We start from the raw sequence: 21,559 nt of genomic DNA, 5'->3' as shown, positions 1-21,559 counted from the left end.
TTCCCCTACCTCTTCTCCTCCTGACTCTGTGGTGGGAGAAATCATGCATCCCTTCATCATATGGACATCCTTATTCGCCCCTTTACTTCTGGCTTTTAGTACCCCCTACCCCGCCCCCACCTTTTCCTTTGGCCTAGGGAAGCTTATAAATGCTTTCAGCATCGTCTTGGGAGAAAGGTGGGAAGACAGGCAGGCAGCCAGAAAATCTTAGTGGTTATTAAACTGAGGCTTCAAGGACCTTTTTATTAGCAATTAGACTCAGCTCTGCAGCACTAAAGAGTGTAAATTCCCACTCTGTCTCCTTTGCCCAAACCTCCAAAGAATCTGTTTTATATGGTGTTTATTTATAACCCAGAATAGACCTGGGCCTGGGAGCCCTGGGGATGCTGAGGCTTCAATGTGCTCTCAAGCAGAAGAAGAGGGTTAGAAACCCCAGGGAGGGAAACAGTACATACCCCTTTCTGGTGTACACCTCCCCTGGGCCTTGGCGTGTCCCTGTTTGTGACTGAGAGCTAGTTTTGATGCATGACATCTTAAAAAGTGCTTTTGGTGCTTTGCTTTGCTTGTTTGTTTGCAGTCTCTGGTGTGAAGATTGTAATACCACAAAGGTATTACATCAGGACTTTGATCTTCCAGGACATCATTAGGTCACTTAAACTGATAAAATGTGTAAACCTGTATAAGGACTTTCTTTAGACAGTTAGTTACTGCAGTAACTCATTATAAGAAAAGGATTTGGTCAGGTGACTTTTCTACTTGGCAGATAAAGGGGGAACCTGAGGGGAAGGGTGACAGTTATTTGATGGCAAAATGTTGGAGATAGACAAAAGTGTAGTAGGTACTGACTCACCCTGACACACCCACATAACCTCTGTAGGCTTCTCTGCAGCCAGTGTTAGGTGTGTGGAGAACAGCTGGCTGTCATCTGGATTAAGCATAATCAACAGGTATATGTGGATGTTGAATCCATAGCTTTGACCCCTTAGCACTAAGTGACCTGGATCTGATGGTGACATTTTTAGGCCTAATGGTTTTAAGTAAAGAACATCCCTGAGAAAGTGTTCTTGGTGTCTTCAAATGCTGATGAAAGATATAGGAATGCTACTCATTATGATAATGGCTTTTTAAAACCCCAGCTTTATTGGAGTATAACTGATACACAAAAACTGCACATATTAATGTGTACAATTTGATGAGTTTGGACATATGCATGCACCCATGAAACCATCAACATAATCAAAGTAATAAGCATATCCATCACCTCCAAAAGTTTCCCTGTACCCCTTTGGGGTGTGTGTGTACGCGTGTTAAGAGCACTTAACGTAATGAGAACACATGGACACAGGAAGGGGAACATCACACACCAGGGACTGTTGTGGGGTGGGGGAAGGGGGAAGGGATAGCATTAGGAGATATACCTAATGCTAAATGACGAGTTAATGGGTGCAGCACACCAACATGGCACATGTATACATATGTAACAAACCTGCATGTTGTGCACATGTACCCTAAAAGTATAATAATAATAAAATAAAAAAAAAAGAAAAACAGAACACTTAACATGGTTTTCCTTGAATGAAGTATGCTGCTGCTGGCCCATTATTAGTAAGTATAAACCTTTCATGTGTATGCAGTGTTAAAATCTCCAAAGCACTATCCATGGGCACAGCATATCTTTCCATTTTTGTGTGTGTTTACTTTCTTTCATCAATGTTTTATGGTTTTCAATGTACAAATCTTTTGCCTTCTTGGCTAAATTTATTCCTAAGTATTTTATTCTTTGTCATTCTATTTTATTCTTTTTTTTTGTTCTTTTAAAAATGATATTTTTTCTTAATTTTCTTTTTGGATCATTTATTGTTTACAGGAAAGCAACTGATTTTTATGTTACTTTTGTATCCTCCGATTTTACTGAATTTGTTTAACGGGTTTTTTTTGTAGTCTTTAGGGTTTTTTACATATAAGATCATGTCATCTATAAACAGACATAATGTTATTTCTTTCTTTCCAATTCATATGCCTTTTATGTATTTTTCTTGTCTGATTACTCTGGCTAGTATTTCCAATACTATGTTGAAAAGATGTGGTGAGAGTGGGCATTCTTGCTTGTTTCTGATCTTAGCAAAAAGACTTTCAGTTTTTCAATGTCAAACATGTTAGCTGTGCCTTGTCATATATGGACTTTATTGTATTGAAATAAATTTATTCCATACCTAGTGTGTTGGGAGTTTTTATCATAAAAGTTTGTTTAATTTCATCAAATGCTTTTTCTCCATGTGTCAAGATGATAACGAAGGCTTTTGTCCTTCATTATGTTAATGTGATGTATCATGCTAATTGATTTGTGTAAGTTGAGACATCCTTGCACCTTAGGGGTAGATCCCAGTTAAACATGATGAACGATTCTTTCAACGTACTGTTGAATTTGGTTTGCTAGTATTTTGTTGAGTATTCTTGCATCTATGTGCATCAGGGATATTGGCCTGTAGGATTTTTTTTTTTTTTTTTTGAGATGGAGTCTCACTCTGTCACCCAGGCTGGAGTACAGTAGTGCAATCTCAGCTCACTGCAACCTTGCCTCCTGAGTTCAAGCAATTCTCCTGTCTCAGTCTTACAAATAGTGGGATTACAGGCATGCACCACCACGCTGGGCTAATTTTTGTATTTTTAGTCGAGACAGGGTTTCACCATGTTGGCCAGGCTGGTCTTGAACTCCTGACCTCATGTGATCTGCCTGCCTCAGCCTCTCAAAGTTCTGGGATTACAGATGTGAGCCACTGCACCCACTTGGCCTGTAATTTTTTAATGATGTCTTTGTCTGGCTTTGGTATAGGGTAATGATGGCCTCATAAAATGAGTTTGGAAGTGTTCTTTTTCTTCAGTTCTTTTGATGAGCTGGAGAAGGATTGGTGTTACTTTTTCTTTAAATTTTTGGTAGAATCCACCAGTGAAGACATCAGGTCCTGGACTTTTCTTTGTTGTGAGGTTTTTAATTACTGATTCATTCTCTTTGTTATTAGTCTGTTTAGATTTTCCTGATTCATTCTTGGTAGGTTGTATGTTTCAAGATATATGTGAAAAGATGCTCAATATCACCAGTCATCATGGAAATGAAAATCAAAATCACAATGAGATATCACTTCATATGTGTTAGGATGGCTATTATTTTCTAGAAAAAAAAGATAACAGATGTTGGTGAGGATGTGGAAAAATAGAACTCTTGTACATTGTTGGTACAGCCACTATGGAAAACAGTATGGAGATTCCTTAAAAAAATAAAAAAGAGCTACTATGTGATTCAGTGATCACACTTCTGAGTATACAAAATAATTGAAATCAGTATCTAGAAGAGATATCTATACTTCCATATTCATTTCAGCATTATTCACAACAGCCAAGATACGGAAATAACCTAAATATCTATTGATATATGAATTGATAAAGAAAATGTGGTATATACATACAATGTAATATTATTCAGCCTCAAAAAAGAAGAAATTCCTGCCAGTTGCAACATCGTGAATGAACATGGAGAATATTCTATTCAGTGAGATAAGCCTATAACAGAAGGACAAATACTATATGATTCCAGTTATATACATAAGGCTATGAAGGCGAAATAAGCCCATAACAGAAAGAGAAATACTGTATGATTTCACTTATATGAGGGATCTAAAAACAGTCAAACTCTACATGTATGTAGATGTTTACTGTAGCACTATTCACAATAGCAAAGACATGGAATCAACCTAAAAGCCCATCAATGGCAGATTGGATAAAGAAAATGTGGTACATATCCACCATGGAATACTGCGCAGCCATGGAAAACAATGAGATCATGTCCTTTGCAAGAACATGGATGGAGCTGGAGGCCATTATCTTTAGCAGAAACAGAAAACCACACACTGCATGTTCTCACTTAAAAGTGGGAGCTAAAAGATAAGGACACATGGACACACAGAGGGGAATGACAGACACCGGAGATGGAGGGTGGGAGGAGGGAGAGAATCAGGAAAAATAACTAATGGATACTAGGCTTAATACATAGGTGATGAAATTATCTGTATAACAAACCCCCGTGACATGAGTTTACCTATGTAACAACCAGCACATGTACCCCTAAACTTAAAGGTTAAAAAATAGTCAAACTCATAGAAGCGAAGAATAGAATGGTGGTTGCCAGGTGCCGGGGGTGAGAGGAAGGGGGTCTTGCTAATCAATGGGTATAAAATATTAGTTATGCAAGATGAAGAATTTCTAGAGATCCACTGGCTAGCATTGTGCCTATAGTTAATGATACTGTATTATATAGTTAAACAATTGTTAGCAGTGTAGATTTCATACTGTGTTCTTGCCATGATTTAAAAAAAGTCTCCAGAGTCTATATATTGTCTCATCTGATCTTCACAGCAACTCATACTCAAAGAAGGTTTTAGTGCTGCTAGTGCATACTAAGTATGTATACTTAAGCTGAGCAGGTTTACTTGACAAGTTCGAGATTACAGAAGTTGGTGAGTGGCAGAGCAGGGCCAAGGTCACATCTTCTAGCTCTCAAGCACTGCGCTCTTTCTTGTCCCACACTTCGCCACTGTTGCTGCTTGGGCTGTTTTCTAGCGGCAAATGTGCTTGGACTGAGCCATTTAGACTCTCTCAGCCTATCTTTCTGTGAGAAAGATAGAGCTTTTGTGAAGCCAGAGTTTGGGTTTTGAACTATGAAGGTGTGGTTGAATCTTTGTCTAAGATGGAAGCTACAAGCTTGGGTTCATCAGCACAATACTTCAACTCACTGAACTACCAGCTTTATGGAGCGAAAAGAAAGATTTTTTTTTAAATGTTGGCATCTAATTACATTTACCTAGAAGCTGAAGTGTAGGCTAAATATAGCTTGAATTTAATTTCTATTTTATAAACCCTACAATGTTCTGATGCCAAAGAGGGCATAGAATTTTTAATAGATAATTTTCAGAATTGCATATGAAGCTTATGTACAGCATCTTTTAGTAAAGCAGCTGAGAATTAGCCCAGCTCAAAATATTTTCCCTGCTTTGAAAATAGACTCCTCTTAGCCTTATGGAGGATGACAAAGCCTGTGGTTGCCCATTAACCAACTGCTGGTTATTACTTATTAAAATGCTGTTATCATCTCTACTGGACAGAAAGATATTAAAAGCAAATTATATTCCTTTTTGTGTACATCTTCCTTTGAAAACTTTTTTTTCTTTAAAAAAAAAAGGGGGATACGTGTACAGAACGTGCAGATTTGTTACATAGGTATACGTGTGCCATGGTGGTTTGCTGCACCTATTGACCTGTCCTCTAAGTTCCCTCCCCCCACCCCCCACCCCCCAGCAGGCCCTGGTGTGTGTTGTTCCCCTCTCTGTGTCCACGTGTCTTATTGTTCAATTCCCACTTATGAGTGAGAACATGCGGTGTTTGGTTTTCTGTTCCTGTGTCAGTTTGCTGAGGATGATGGTTTCCAGCTTCATCCATGTCCCTGAAAAGGACATGATCTCCTTCCTTTATATGTCTGCATAGTATTCCACACATTTTCTTCATCCAGTCTATCATTGATGGGCATTTGGGTTGGTTCCAAGTCTTTGCTATTGTGAATAGTGCTGCAAAAAACATATGTGTGCATGTGTCTTTATAGTAGAATGATTTATATTCCTTTGGTTATATACCCAGTAATGGAATTGCTGGGTCAAATGGTATTTCTGGTTCTAGATCCTCGAAGAATTGCCATACTGTCTTCCACGATGGTTGAACTAATTTACATTCCCACCAATAGTGTGAAAGCATTCCTCTTTCTCCACAGCCTCGTCAGCATCTATTGTTTCCTGACTTGTTAATAATCACCATTCTGACTGGTGTGAGATGGTATCTCACTGTGGTTTTGATTTGCATTTCTCTGATGCTGAGTGATGTTGAGCTTTCTTTCATATGTTTATTGGTCACATAAATGTCTTCTTTTGAGAAGTGTCTGTTCATATCCTTTTCCCACTTTTTGATGGGATTATTTGTTTTTTTCTTATAAATACATTTAAGTTCCTTGTAAATTCTGGATATTAGACCTTTGTCAGATGGGTAGATTGTGAAAACTTTTTATAAGTAGATATGTAGCTTCCTTTCTGAGAACTACCTAGAAGATGGAGATTTGGCTGGAGGGTCATCATTGGCTATGAGAAAGAACACTAAAATGTGGGCCAAGGCCAAAGCTAGAGCCAGGGTTGGGTCAGGGGAGCTACTGCCCATGAGAGCTGGGCTCAGGACAGCACAGCCAGCTCTGTAGAGAAACCTGAGCAGGGGCTGGTCTCAGGGCCCAGATGGAGCCAAGGTGAGGTCACCTCACCACCAGTGTAACATGGACAAAAGTCTTGCCTTTCCTAGCCACTAAAGGCTCTGTTCTTTAAAGGACTAGTACTTTTACTTTGGGTGGTAAATCTCTTAGGGTTGGAGTAGTTCCAGAGGTGTGGTGACACATACTTTTGACTTTACTAGGGTAATTAGGATTACAAAGTGTGGAGAAACTTCAGCATCTTTCAATGATCTGTATTCTTTAGGAATAGGTGTCTCCCAAAGTCTCCCAGTACCTGGTACATGACCTTATAATCAATCATCCTTTCATTTCTGTTGCTTATAATGGGTCCATGACAATGGTGACAATTTTTAACAAGTTTAAAAGCTATTTGAGGCTATCAGCAGTAAATGGAAATTATGTTACGTATATAAGTACTGTTGGCTACTAGCTGTGTAACATACACACGCATACACATACACACATCACATATCTAGTGCTGTCTGAATGAATCTTACAATTGAGTTAAAATGACACCCAAAATAGACACATTTTGGTAAAAAGCTGTTCAATCAGTGGAACAGACAGTACACACAGTAGGTTCCTGGGTTAAATTGCAAGTTGGAAAATGCAAAAGAGACTTCCTGGAGTTGGAAAATCAACTGGGTTTTGTAGACTGAGTAGGTGTTGGAAAATCAGGGAGGATGGAGCAGTGTCTTCTAGATGTGAAAATGGTATGACCAAAGGCATGGAGCTGTCAAATCCTCTTTTATTCAGGATTTTAGGATTTGTCACCAGAGCCAAGTGGGGAGAAGGGAAATAAGGGTGGAAAGTTAAGGTGGAGCTAGAGTAGGATGTCAGCAACTGCCTGCCCCAGCCCGGCCGAGGAATGGGTAAGTGATTATAGGAAACCAGCAAGCCCACCTCGGCTCAGTGCAGGAAACAGTAGTAAAAGCCACATCTGTCAGTGTCTAGTGCTTCATCTTCATACCTTGTTGGGGTCTGGGATTAGTCTGTCATAGAGTTAAGTGATAATGTAGCAAGCCAAGGAGCTATTGTATAGGTCCTTGGAAAAAAGAAGTGTTGCAATTTTAAGATTAATGCGTTTACCACATGGATTGTTACCACCCCTGTCTCCCACTGTAGGGCGTATATTTGTGTTGTTTTTCATAGTAGGTATGAGGGAGCTAGATATTTTCTTCTCCCTTTGTGTACCTCTACTCAGCATCACCCTAGCCACCAACTTTTTATGCCTCACTTCTGACACAGGCAGACATCTGCAGGATGTCAGGGAGTTGAGATAGCAGGTGTTATCTCTGCTTGTGGGACAGAGGGCAACTACTTAGTCTGTTCAAAAGCGGAAGTTATACCTCTTGTCTTCTGACACTGAACAGTGGCTAACAGAGCTCATTGGCTCAAATCCCTTTGTAAATTGTAATCATTATTCTCTTGAGCAAGAATTCTTTCCTAGAAAGGACATTTTTCAGTTAATAAAACATCAGTGGATGTTTCTGTGGAGACTGCTTTGAAGATTTGGTTAAACAAGAAATACATCAGCGAAAGCACCCAGCCCTGGGGGTTCTGGAACCACAACATTCTAGGAGCAGATTTTACCTCTCCTGTATAAAATAGGCCTAGTTATTTCCTTGGAGGGTTGTTTTAATGATTAGAAATAGTATGCATAAAGCACCTGGTGCATGGGCACTCAGTAAAGGGTAGAAGTCATCAATACTGTCTACTATTTATATAGATTCCTCCTCCTGAGTTGGGGGTTTGCTATGGTGCATTGATTCAGTGAGATGCTTTTAAATTAAGAAGGTGGCTGCAGCATTTTCTGTAAGCAGTGACCACATGAAGCCGGCCAGGCAGAGGCAGGCTTCGTGAAGACTCAACCTGACATAGTCACTGACGAGAAGCAATCTTTTTAGTTTTGCTTTTCTGAGAAAGTGGTGCTGATTGCTTTCTTCCATTGGGAAATCAATTTACTGTGCAGCAAATCTTAGTAAGCAGTTTCATACTATTGCTTTTCTAAAAAAAGAGACATGTTTCTGTTTTTATTAATCATGGAACTGACAGAAGATGGTAGAATTTGTAAAAGAAAATAACCTGTTTGCTCTCCTTTTTACCACACGTACTGTCTTCTATAAATTGGGAATAAAGAAGGGATTTTTATCTTCCAGTCTTGAAGCTATACCCTCTTCTGGTTTGAAACAAACAGCCTCATGTCCTTGGAGACCTGCCATATATGAATTTCTGGAATAAAAGGAATTTTCAGAGATTTTTGTCGGCTGTCATTTTGAAGGCAAAGTAACAGCCATGGTTTCAGGAGATGCCCAAAATAGCTGGGCATGTAATTTTGGGGCTAGATGCTTCCTGATCACAAGCTTGAAAACATGTCCTCCTTGGAGTTGAATCTAAGATCAAGTACCATTGGTGTGGAGAATGAGAGGTTTGTGTGCAATGGTTTTCTGACATATACAGTGCAGCTAATTTTTTTTTTTTTTTTTTTTTTTTGTGATGGAGTCTCACTCTGTTGCCCAGGCTGGAGGGCAGTGGTGCTTACTGCAACCTCCGCCTCCCAGGTTCGAGCAATTCTCCGGGCTAAGCCTCCCGTGTAGCTGAGACTATAGGTGTGCACCACCACGCCTGGCTAATTTTTGTATTTTTAGTAGAGACAGGGTTCACCATGTTGGCCAGGCTGGTCTCGAACTCCTGACCTCAAGTGACCCCCCCAGCCTCGGCCTCCCAAAGTGCTGGGATTACAGGCGTGAGCCACTGTCTCCAGCTGCAGCTCACTTTTATGTAGTGAGATACGATTAAAAAAAAAAAATCTCTTCTCTTGGGTGAAGAGAGCATTTGATAATCTGTTTTATAAAACAGCCATCTGTACAGTTTCCTTAAAGAGAAGTCGTTCTTCATCCTTTTGCAATAAGTTTGATTACCCTATTTTATTTTTACATACAACACTGGTTATGTAAAGTTAAGGGCAGCCTCATGATGGGCCAGCGGTTACCTCCATGCAGGTAGGAGGCAGCGAATTGTGGCCCATTTTTTGCCTCTGCTGAGTATTCTACACCAATGACCAAGCAGCCTCTAGGGGGCAGCAGAACACCGGATAAGACTACTGTGCCCTGGGCTGTCAGGCTTTTCTGACTTGTCATCCAACCCCTCGTTTGTGTCCTTGGCTCAGTGCCCAACCTTCTCTTTGCCTAGCAAAACTCATCCTCTTGGCCTTGTCAGAATGAGAGCCTTCGCCCTTCAGCCTCCTTTGCCCCACTGTCTTCACTCACACCCTTCTCCTCTGCACTCCGGAACCTTTGTGGTCTACTTTGTACCATGTCACATAGCTTAATGATGGGAATTGTTTGCTATTGTTTCACAAGCAGGTTTGCCCATCCTTATAGCAAGAACAAAGTCATGTCTGTTTCCCATAATGCCAGGAATTCCCTGAAGGCCTAAAGACATGCTCAACAGCAGGTGGAATATCCGTTAATCTGTAGTGAGTGCTTGATGCCTATTTGCTAATTTGATTGTCAAGATGGTCCTGTTTTTGCACAAAGGAAAGTATTGGCTTTGCTTTACTTATTTCTAAAACTGCTACTTTCTCACATGCCTTCCAGTTTAATTGTTCCTGATTGGGGTGAAATATAGAGGACTTTAAAAATGAGCCCAGGGTTGTAATGGAAGCAGTAAGTTGGCTGTACAGATGCAGATTTGCATCTTCGTCTTTCTCCTTCCCAGCTGTGTACCTTGGGCAAATTAATTTCTCAACCTCAGTTTCCTCACCCATAAAATGGGATTATCTAAGGTGATCAAATAATTTATTATCTAAACTGGAAACTGGAAAACATTTGAGAGTGGAGGATGTTAAAGAAAAACCAGAGATAAGTAGTAGTTGAAGCAGTAAAAAAAAAAATTATTTGGGAACTGTTGTAATAGGGGAAAAGAGACCTCAGTACGGAACTGGACTCTTTTTTTTTTTGAGACGGAGTCTTGCTCTGTCACCCAGGCTGGAGTGCAGTGGCATGTTTTCAGCTCACTGCAACCTCCACCTCCTCCTCCCGGGTTCAAATGATTCTTCTGCCTCAGCCTTCCAAGTAGCTGGGACTACAGGCCCACACCACCATGACTGGCTGATTTTTGTATTTTTGGTCGAGACAGGGTTTTGCCATGTTAGCCAGGCTGGTCTCGAACTCCTGACCTCAGGTGATCCACCCGCCTCAGCCTCTCAAAGTGCTGGGATTACAGGCAAGAGCCACTGCACCCAGCCAGAACTGGGCTTAATTCTGAATACAGCTTGGATAACGGGGATATAGCCAAGGAGCAAGGTGGGGGTCATTGAGTGGAATATTAAGAGGAAACATTGGGAAATAGAGGGATTCTGGCTAAACAGACCTAACAGGATTCCTCCTGAAGGCAGCCAGGGTGATCAGACACCAAGAGTAGGTGATGAAGAATTTGGCCAGATGATGATGGAGCATGATCAGATATTGCAGGTGGGGGGTTCGTTCTAAACTGACTTAGCAGGATTCTTGCTACAATAAAGATGGACACCAAGGTTGAGGCCTAGAGAGCTTAGAGGAGCTTGACTAAAGTTTAGTCAAGGAGAGAGTCTTTGTCCAGTGGCACAGTTTTATCATATAGTCTTTTAAAAGATTTATTACCTGATAAGTTGTTTTTATTTTTAGTCTGCCTACCTACACAGTTGTTCTATTAAGCCAGGTATAGTGACTCATACCTGTAATCCTTGCATTTTGGGAGGCTGAGACAGGAGGATCACTTGAGGCTAGGAGTTCGAGACCAGCCTAGGCAACTTTTATATCATCTCTACAAAAAAAGTTTTAAATTATCTGGGTGTGGTGGTGCATGCCTGTAGTCCCAGTTACTTGGGGGGCTAAAGTGGGAGGATTATCTGAGTTCAGGAGTTTGAGGTTGTGGTAAGCTATGACTGCACCACTCTACTCCTGCCTGGGTAACATCTAGAGATGCTATCTCTAAAAATAAAATAGTCCTGTTGAAAACATTTTGAATAGAACAATTTCCTCTCTAAAAACAATTTTATTTCCTCCTCAAAAACAAGTTTGATCTCCTCCCCCAAATTAATATATAAACAGGACAAATGCTAAATTGTTTAAAATGCTGGGGCAGTAGGTATAAACTATACATATGGTGCTTTAAAGAATCAAACAAAGTGGTACATGTAAGTGTCTAGTACTTGGAACATACTGTGTATTCAGAAAGGGATTTTTTCATTTTCCCTCCTGGAGGAAGGTTGGACAAAGAAGCACTGATCAGCAATAAAGGCCTATGGGCTTTTTAAAAAGGCTATTGCAAGAAGGGTATGCTCCTAGCTTTCCAGGTCCTAACAGCTCAAGGTGTGAGTTTTGTCCAACTCAAGCAGGAAAATACTGATTGAAGAACATAGTACTGTCTCTACATACTCAGGCAGCTGTCTCGGCAATGGAGAACATACCCAGGGGACAGCTATGCATTTTGTCTGGTACTTTGGCTGCCCTGTGAGCACAGAGCTCTTTTCTTTATTGTGAATTCACGACTGCTTCTGGGCAACCTGCCTAGAAAGCTGGGGAACCGTCTCTGGCACCCATCTGCTGCACCCAGCTCCTGCCTGTTTAGGAACGTGATCTTACCAATTGCATTTAAATAATGGGTTTACCATAAACTTAATAGTTTGAGCTGTAAAATCCACACTTGCTGTATTAGTCCATTTTCATACTGCTATGAAGAAATACCCAAGATTGGGTAATTTATAAAGAAAAAACAGTTTAATGGATTCACATTTCCACATGGCTGGGGAGGCCTCACAATCATGGCAGAAGGTGAAGGAGAAGCAAAGGCACATCTTAGATGGCGCCAGGCCAGAGAGCATGTGCAGGGGAACTGCCCTTTATACAACCATCAGATCTCGTGTGAGACTTATTCGCTCTCACGAGAACAGCATAGGAAAAACCCACCCCCATGATTCAATTACCTCGCGCTGGGTCCCTCCCATGACACGTGGGGATTATGGGAGCTACAATTCAAGATGAGATTTGGGTGGGGTCACAGCCAAACCATATCACCTGCCTTGAAGGTTGCTGGCCTCATGTAGCCAGAAGCTTAACTGCCATTCTGTGATTGGATTTCCAGGGTTGGGCCCATCCCTTTCAGAAACTCTAAATTCATGACTTCTTGCCCTGCCTCTTGTAAGTGCTATTTTGCTCTAGTAATGAGAGCTCTTGAGCCTGTGTGTTCATTTAACCTAACACCCTGCAGAGCTGAGGCTTGGGTTTTCGCCAACTCCTTGTGGGATGGAGAATCCAAGGAATCTGGCCTCCTGGAAGTGAGGAAGGATCTGCATATGTGAACAGCAGTATGTGACAGGAGAGTCAAGCTGGGGAGCAGATAGAGTTGCAGGGCAGCCCTCTGTATGACTCCTAACAGCCTCTTCTTTCTCTAGGTATGTGTACATTCCAGTGGGCGGGTCCCAGCATGGCCTGCTGGGGACACTGTTTTCCACCGCGATGACATTTGCATTTGTGAGCTACTGGCATGGCGGCTACGACTACCTCTGGTGCTGGGCAGCGCTCAACTGGCTGGGAGTCACTGTGGAGAATGGAGTCTGGAGGCTGGTGGAGACTCCCTGCATCCAGGACAGTCTGGTGAGCAGGATCCTTGCTCCTGTGTTAGGGGACAGTGGAACTAGGCAGATCAGGTTTATTAGGAATGGGGCCATCAGATTCCCTGCCCCCACTATGGGCCCTTTCTACTAGGTTGGTTCAAAGTCCATATGCCTAGAGGCAAGACAGCTGGAAAAGAAGCTTCTGTAGTGCATATATGTGTGTTTGTGCATGGGTGTGTGTGTGTATATATAACTATAAAAAATGTATTATGTAAAAATTAGAACATTTAAACAAGAAAATAACCTCTCAACAGAAACCATGTTAAGATCCATTCTTCTAAATTTTTTCCATGTGTATATACAAACAGACATATGTATATAACATTAAAACAATGCTGTTACAGAGAGATGATTGTATCGGGACCACCTTTTTAAGTCACTGAGTCCATACCTAACCACCCTTTTTAATGGCTACATAGAATTCCCTTATGTGGATATGCCTTAATTTATTTTAGTCTCCTATTATTAGTAATCATATTATTCTAAAGATTTTTTGCAACTATCAACTGTATTAAGATGAATATCATAACCAGGATGAATTCTCATAAGTGAAATTTCCAGGTTCAAGGTTTTTCTCATCTTTAATGTTCATTATGTATATTGCTTATTAACTCTTAACTGCCCTGTAGACAAAAGTACACTAATTTGTATTTCTACCAATGGTGCATAAGAATGACCTTGCTAATACTGAGTATAACTGGAATTTTAAATCCTTGATAGGTGTTGTATATAGTAGTATAAAAAACAGCTAAGGTTTTTAAGAAGCAGTTCAACTTTACAGGAAAATGATTTGGAAAATCAATTAAGCATTTCTCTTTACACATATATTTTAAGTGATTTTAAACTATGGGCATAGCTTTTATCTTGCGAATGTGGTATATATTACAATCTTGTAGGAAATCATCAGTTCTGAAGATGTAGCAATATTCCTCTAACCCCGAAAAAAGTAGCTAAAAAGAAATGTGCTGGCATCAGTGTTCATGGCAGGCGATCACACACAGAAAATTTGAAAAATGATTAATGTGGCTAAATTCCACCCAGTATGAATAACTAAAGCAAATGCACTTTAAAAAGCCCTGTCAAAACAGAATACATTTACATATGTTTTTATAAAGATAGCCATAGTACAAGTGGACAGTTATTTCAATAAAAACTGAAATAAACCGAGTAGTCAAACAACACATTGGAGGGGATTTAAATATGCTCATGTATGTATAAAGATAAATATTTTTCCAGCCATCAGCAGGAAAGAAATGCCAGTGGATTCTAACAGAAAATGGTATTTCAGTGAAAGCCATGGCTATGTAACACACAGGAAAACCAAAAAGGATGGTATCATAAAGATTTTAATCTTCATCCTCAAATCTGAGCATTCTGCTCCAAAGCCTGAAAACACAGTTATCACCTTTGAAAGTCAGAAGGTTCTTTTCAGCCCAGTCTGTAGCCCTGCAACACATTTCTGTGCTCTTTCATGAAGCAACTAACATTAACCTTGAACTTAATGTTAAGCAGTGCTCTGTGGCCTTTGAGCCATAGCTTATGCTAGTAATAATTTTAGAAATCTAAAACATTAGAGTAACCCAACTGTGCCATGTAGCCTGTGACCTGTTCATTTTGGTTCAAAATAAATCAAGGCATCAAGCACACTTACTCACAGGATGAAGCTCTTGCTTGTCTACCTTGCTCCATCACACCTTGCTCCAGGACTCTCATTCACCTCACTTGACCTTCCATCTACAATTCAGGTACCTTGGTACATAGTAATTTTTGATATGCATTTTTTTTGGCAAAATATTTGTCTTATATGTTGCAAATATGATGTTTGGCTTGCATATTTATTGAGCAAGAATATATGAAACCTATTTTTATCACCTACAAGCCTGGTAGGCAGTTACAGCTATTTAGACGATGCACTCCTTGAGTACATGGCCAGGTTCCCATTACTCTGTTTATCCCCATTGTCTGAGTGAGCCTCAGTGTTAAATCAGTGCACAATTAGTGCTTTCATATCAGGTCGATTCTTTAGTTCTTCCTCCACTTGCCCAGATATAGAGTCTTCCTCCAGTAGCCTGTTTCTTACGTAGTTCCACACAACATCCAAATGCACACAATTTTTTGAGTAAACTATTTCCCCACTTAGGTTACCCTTCTTCCCTCTCTTTCCATGAATCAATTTCCTGTTCTTCTGTCAAAATCCAAATGAAGACTTACTGGCTTTGTGAGTGAGTTAATTCTGCATGCCCCTCACATCCTCAGTATTATTCAGAGTTCTCCAGAGAAACAGATCAATAGGATGTGTGTGTGTTTTGGTAGGGGAATAGGGATGATGGTAAAGAAATTTAGTATACAGAATTAGACCATGTGATCTTGTAGGCTGAGAAATTCAGACCCAGGAGAGCTGATGGTGTAAGTTCCAGTCCAGAAAAAAAAAAAAAAAAAAGGCAAGAGAAGACCAGTGTCCTAGCTCAAAGACAGTCAGGCTTGAAGACAGAAAAAAATATTGTGTTAGCTTTCTATTCTATTCAGAACTTCAACAGATTGGATGAGGCCCACTCACATTGGGGAGGGAAATCTGCTTTATTCAGTCTACTGATTCAAATGTTAATCTCATCCAGAAACACCTTCACCAGAACACCCATGAATAATACTTAAGTGAATATTTGGGCCCAGTCAGGTTTACAAATAAAATTAACCATCACACCCTTTCTTCATGGTGTATATCCTTCATCTGTTTTATTAAGATAGATTAGCAGATCTCTAAATAACAAAAATTATTTTCTTTGTCATATCTTCTTTACAGAAAATGTGGGTACATCGTAGGTGTTTGTATTTATGGGGTACATGAGATATTTTGATACAGGCATGCAATGTTTAATTATCACATGGGGGTAAATGGGGTATCCATCATCTCAAGCATCTATCCTTTCTTTGCGTTACAACCAATCCAATTATACTCTTCCAGTCAGTTTTAAATATATAATAATTGTTGACTGCAGTCACCTTGTTGTGCTACCAAATACTACATCTTATTCTATGTAACTATATTTTTGTGCTCATTAACCATCCTTCCCCCCAACTACCCTTCCAAGCCTCTAGTCATCATCCTTTTACTCTCTGTCTCCACAAGTTCAGTTTTTTAATTTTTAACTCCCACAAACAAGTGAGAACAGGTGAAGTTTGTCTTTCTGTGTCTGGCTTATTTCCCTTAATTACTTCCAGTTCCATCCATGTTGTTGCAAAAGATAGGCCCTCATCCTTTTTTATGGCTGAATAATACTCCATCGTGTATATGTACCACATTGTCTTTATTTGTCTTTTGATGGACACTCAGGTTGCTTCCAAATCTTGGCTATTGTGAATAGTACTACAGTAAACATGGGAGTGCAAATATCTCTTTAATTTACTGATTTCCTTTCTTTTGAGTATATCCCAAGCCATAGGACTGCTGAATCATATGATAATTCTGTTTTTAGTTTTTTGAGGAACCTGTGAACTGTTTTCCATACCATGGTCTTGTACTAATTTACATTCCCACCAACAGTGTACAATGATGCCCTTTTCTCCACATCCTTACCAGCTTTTTAGATAAAAGCCATTTTAACTGGGGACAGATAATATCTTATTGTAGTTTTGATTTGAATTTTTCTGACTTTAGTGTTGAGCACTTTTTCATATACCTGTTTGCCATTCATATGTCATCTTTTTAGAAATGTCTATTCAGATCTTTGCCCATTTCTTAATCAGATTATTAGGTTTTTTCCCCGTAGAGTTGTTTGAGCTCCTTATATATCCTGGTTATTAATCCCTTGTCAGATGGACAGTTGACAGATATTTTCTCCCATTCTGTGGGTTGTCTCTTCACTTTGTTGATTGTTTCCTTTACTGTGCAAAAAACTTTTAACTTGATGTGATCCCATTTGTCTATTTTTGCTTGGTTGCCTGTGCCTATGGGGTATTACTAAAGAATTATTTGCTAACTCCAGTGTCCTGGCAAGTTTCTCCAGTGTTTTCTTTTAGTAGTTTCATATTGTGAGAGCTTAATTTAAGTCTGTAGTTCATTTTGATTTGATTTTTTTTAATATGGTGAGAGATAGGGGTCAAGTTTCATTCTTCTTTATATGGATATCCAGTTTTCCTAGCACCATTTTTTGAAGAGATTGTCCTTCCCCCAGTGTACGTTCTTGGCACTTTTGTTGAAAATGAGTTCACTGTTGATGTGTGGATTTGTTCCTGGGTTTTCTATTCTGTTCCATTGATCTATGTGTCTGTTTTTGCCCAATACTGTACTATTTTGGTTACTAGAGCTTTGTCGTATATTTTGAAGTTAAGTAATGTGATTCCTCCAGTTTTGTAATTTTTCCTCAGAATAGCTTTGGCTATTCTGTGTCTTTTGTGGTTCCATATAAGTTTTAGGATTTTTTCTTTAAATTTCTGTGAAGAATGTCCTTAGTATTTTGATAGAGATTGCATTGAATCTGTAGATTACTTTAGGTAATATGGATATTTTAACAATATTGATTATTTCAATCCATGAACATGGAATATCTTTCCATTTTTTGTGTCCTCTTCGATTTCTTTCATCAGTGTTTTATAGTTTTCATTGTGGAGATCTTTCACTTCTTTGGTTAATTCCTAGGTATTTAATTTTATTCATAGCTATTATAATTGGGATTACTTTCTTGATTTCTTTCTCTTAGTCTGGCTAAAGGCTTGTCAATTATATGCATCTTTTCAAAAAACCAACTTTTCTTTTTTTTTTTAATTATACTTTAAGTTCTAGGGTGCATGTGCACAAGGTGCAGGTTTGTTACATATGTATACATGTGCCATGTTGGTGTGCTGCACCCATTAACTCGTCATTTACATTAGGTATATCTCCTAATGCTATCCCTCCCCCCTTCCCCCACCCCACGACAGACATGGGTGTGTGATGTTCCCCTTCCTGTATCCAAGTGTTCTCATTGTTCAATTCCCACCTATGAGTGAGAACATGCGGTGTTTGGAAAAAACCAACTTTTCATTTCATTGATTTTTGTATTTTCATTGTTTCAATTTTATGTATTTCTTCTCTGATCTTTGTTTCCCTTGTTCTAATTTTGGGTTTGTTTTGCTCTTTTCTAATTCTTTAAGGTGCATCATTAGGTTATTTTTAGTTTTTCTACCTTTCTGATGTAGGTGCCTATAGCTATAACTTTCCTCTTAGTACTTCTTTCGCTATATCCCATCAGTTTTGGCATGTTGTGTATCCATCATCATTTGTTTCAAGGAGTTTTTCAATTTCTTAAGTTCTTCATTGACCCTCTGTCATTCAGGAGCATATTGGTTAATTTCCCTGTGTTTGTATAGTTTCCGAAATTCCTCTTGTTATTGATTTCTGCTTTTATTCCATTGTTCAGAGAAGATAGTGGATATAATTTCATTTTTAAAAATGTTTTAAGACTTATTTTGTGGCCTAACATATGGTCTATCCTTGATAATGATCCATACGTGGAGGAGAAGAATGTGTATTCTGCCGCCATTGGATGAAATGTTCTGTAAATGTCAATTAGGTCCATTTGACCTGTGCTGCAGGTTAAAGCTGATGTTTCTTTGTTGATTTTCTGTTTGAATGATCCAATTCTGAAAGTGGGGTGTGAAATTTCTTCAGCTGTTATTGGGGTATCTCTCTTTAGCTCTAATAATATTTGCTTTATATATCTGGGTGTCCAATATTGGTTGCATATGTTATTTACAACTGTTATATCTTCTTGCTGAATTGATCCCTTTATCATTATATAATGATGATATGTATCTTTGTCTCTTTTTATAGTTTTTGTCTTGAAATCTATTTTGTCTGATTTAACTATAGCTGCTGATGTTCTTTTTTGGTTTCCATTGGCATGGAATATCTTTTTCCATTTCTTTACTTTCAGTCTATGTGTCTTTATAGGTCAAGTGTGTTTCTTGTAGCCAACAGATCATGGGGTCCTGTTTTTTAATCTATTCAGCTGCTCCGTCTTTTGATTGGAGAGTTTAGTCTATTTACATTCAATGTTATTATTTATACATAAGGACTTCCTCTTGCCATTTTACTATTTGTTTTCTGTTTTATGGTCTTCTCCTTCTTTCCCTCCTTTCTGTCTTTTAGTGAAAGTGATTTTCTCTGGTGGTGTGTTTTAATTTGTTGCTTTTTGTGTATCTGCAGTGTGTTTTTTGATTTGAAATTACCACAAGGCTTGCAAATAATCTTATCACCCATTATTTTAAACTGACATCTTAACACTAATTGCATAAACAAATTAATAAGCAAAGAGAAAACTGATAAAAACTCTACACTTTTTAACTTTGCACTGCTTTTAACTTTTTGTTGTTTTTGTTTATGTCTCATTGTACTATCTATGTCTTTAAAAGTTGTTGTTGTTATTTGTTTGTGTTTTAGTCTTTCTACTCAATATATGAGTAGTTTGTAGGCCACAATTACATTGTTATAGTATTCTGTGTTTTCCTGTGTACTTGATATTGCCAATGAGTTCTGCACCTTCAGATGATTTCTTACTCCTTATTAACATCCTTTTCTTTCAGATTGAAGAACTGCCCTTGGCATTTCTTGTTCTGGTGTTGATGAAATTCCTCAGCTTGTTTGTCTGGGCAAGTCTTTATTTCTCCTTCATGTTTGAAGGATATTTTTGCTGAATATACTATTTTAGGATAAAAGTTTTTTTCCTTCAGCACTTTATGTCTTGCTACCCTCCCCTGAACTGTAAGGTTTCCATTGAAAAATCTTCTGCCAGATGTGTTGGAGCTCCGATGTATGTTATTTGTTTCTTTGCTCTCGTTGCTTTTCAGATTCTTTTTTTTAAATTAATTTATTTAAGTTTTAAGGTACATGTGCACAACGTGCAGGTTTTTTACATATGTATACATGTGCCATGTTGGTGTGCTGCATGCATTAACTCATCACTTAGCATTAGGTATATCTCCTAATGCTATTCCTCCCCACTCCCCCCACCCTACAACAGGCCCCAGTGTGTGATGTTCCCCTTCCTGTGTCCAAGTGTTCTCATTGTTCAATTCCCACCTATGAGTGAGAACATGCGGTGTTTGGTTTTTTGTCCTTGTGATGGTTTGCTGAGAATGATGGTTTCCAGCTTCATCCATGTCCCTACAAAGGACATGAACTCTTCATTTTTTATGGCTGCATAGTATTCCATGGTGTATGTGTGCCACATTTTCCTAATCCAGTCTATCGTTGTTGGACATTTGGGTTGGTTCCAAGTTTTTGCTATTGTGAATAGTGCTGCAGTAAACATACATGTGCATCTGTCTTTATAGCAGCATGACTTATAATCCTTTGGGTATATACCCAGTAATGGGATGGCTGTGTCAAATGGTATTTCTAGTTCTGGATCCCTGAGGAATCACCACACTGACTTCCACAATGGTTGAACTAGTTTACAGTCCCACCATCAGTGTAAAAGTGTTCCTATTTCTCCACATCCTGTCCAGCACCTGTTGTTTCCTGACTTTTTAATGATTGCCATTCTAATTGGTGTGAGATGGTATCTCATTGTGGTTTTGATTTGCATTTCTCTGATGGCCAGTGATGATGAGCATTTTTTCATGTGTCTTTTGGCTGCATAAATGTCTTCTTTTGAGAAGTGTCTGTTCATATCCTTTGCCCACTTTTTGATGGGGTTGTTTGTTTTTGTCTTATAAATTTGTTTGAGTTCATTGTAGATTCTGGATATTAGCCCTTTGTCAGATGAGTAGATTGCAAAAATGTTCTCCCATTCTGTAGGTTGCCTGTTCACTCTGATGGTAGTTTCTTTTGCTGTGCAGAAGCTCTTTAGTTTAATTAGATCCCATTTGTCAATTTTGTCTTTTGTTGCCATTGCTTTTGGTGTTTTAGACATGAAGTCCTTGCCCATGCCTATGTCCTGAATGGTATTGCCTAGGTTTTTCTTCTAGGGTTTTTATGGTTTTAGGTCTAACATATAAGTCTTTAATCCATCTTGAATTAATGTTTGTATAAGGTGTAAGGAAGGGATCCAGTTTCAGCTTTCTACATATGGCTAGCCAGTTTTCCCAGCACCATTTATTAAATAAGGAATCGTTTCCCCATTTCTTGTTCAGATTCTTTATTAATACTTGACTTTGGGAGTTTGGCTATCTTGAGGTAGTCTTATTTGGGTTAAATCTATTTGATATTCAGTAACCTTCCTGTACTTGAATACTGATATCATTCTCTAGTTTGGGGAAGTTCTCTGATATTATCTCTTTGGAAAAATGTTCTACCCCTGTCTTTTCCTTTCTTTACCTCCCTTTTAAGGCCAGTAACTCTTAGATTTGCCTTTTCGAGGCTATTTTCTAGATCTTATAGGCATGCTTCATTCTCTTATATTCTATCTCCTCTGACTGTATTTTCATATAGCTCATCTTCAAGTGTGCTAATTCTTTCTTCTGCTTGATCAATTCTGCTAAGAGACTCTGAGGCATTCTTCAGTATGTCAGTTGCATTTTTCATCTTCAGAATTCCTGCTTGATTCTTTTTAATTATTTCAGTGTCTGTTAAATTTATCTGATAGGAGTTTGAATTCCTTCTCTGT

The 21,559-nt window shown here is 39.0% G+C and overlaps 1 protein-coding gene across 6 annotated transcripts in view; it reads left to right on the top strand.

Moving 5' to 3' along the window:
- HHAT (hedgehog acyltransferase) overlaps positions 1-21,559 on the top strand; it is a 347,324-nt gene that overhangs the window by 244,853 nt on the left and 80,912 nt on the right. For 5 of the 6 annotated variants that reach the window (XM_016938140.4, XM_001169263.6, XM_001169380.6 and 2 more), the window contains one exon: positions 12,753-12,954. The exons of the other annotated variant lie outside the window; for it this stretch is intronic. In XM_016938140.4, the coding sequence (XP_016793629.3) occupies positions 12,753-12,954 (202 nt within the window). The remainder of the gene's footprint in view (positions 1-12,752; positions 12,955-21,559) is intronic. 6 annotated transcript variants of the gene reach the window in all.

The sequence above is a fragment of the Pan troglodytes genome, chromosome 1 (assembly GCF_028858775.2).
Source record: "Pan troglodytes isolate AG18354 chromosome 1, NHGRI_mPanTro3-v2.0_pri, whole genome shotgun sequence".
NCBI lineage: Eukaryota > Metazoa > Chordata > Mammalia > Primates > Hominidae > Pan > Pan troglodytes.
The sequence above is the reverse complement of the archived record's forward strand: the minus strand, read 5'-3'. Positions and strand labels throughout refer to the sequence as shown.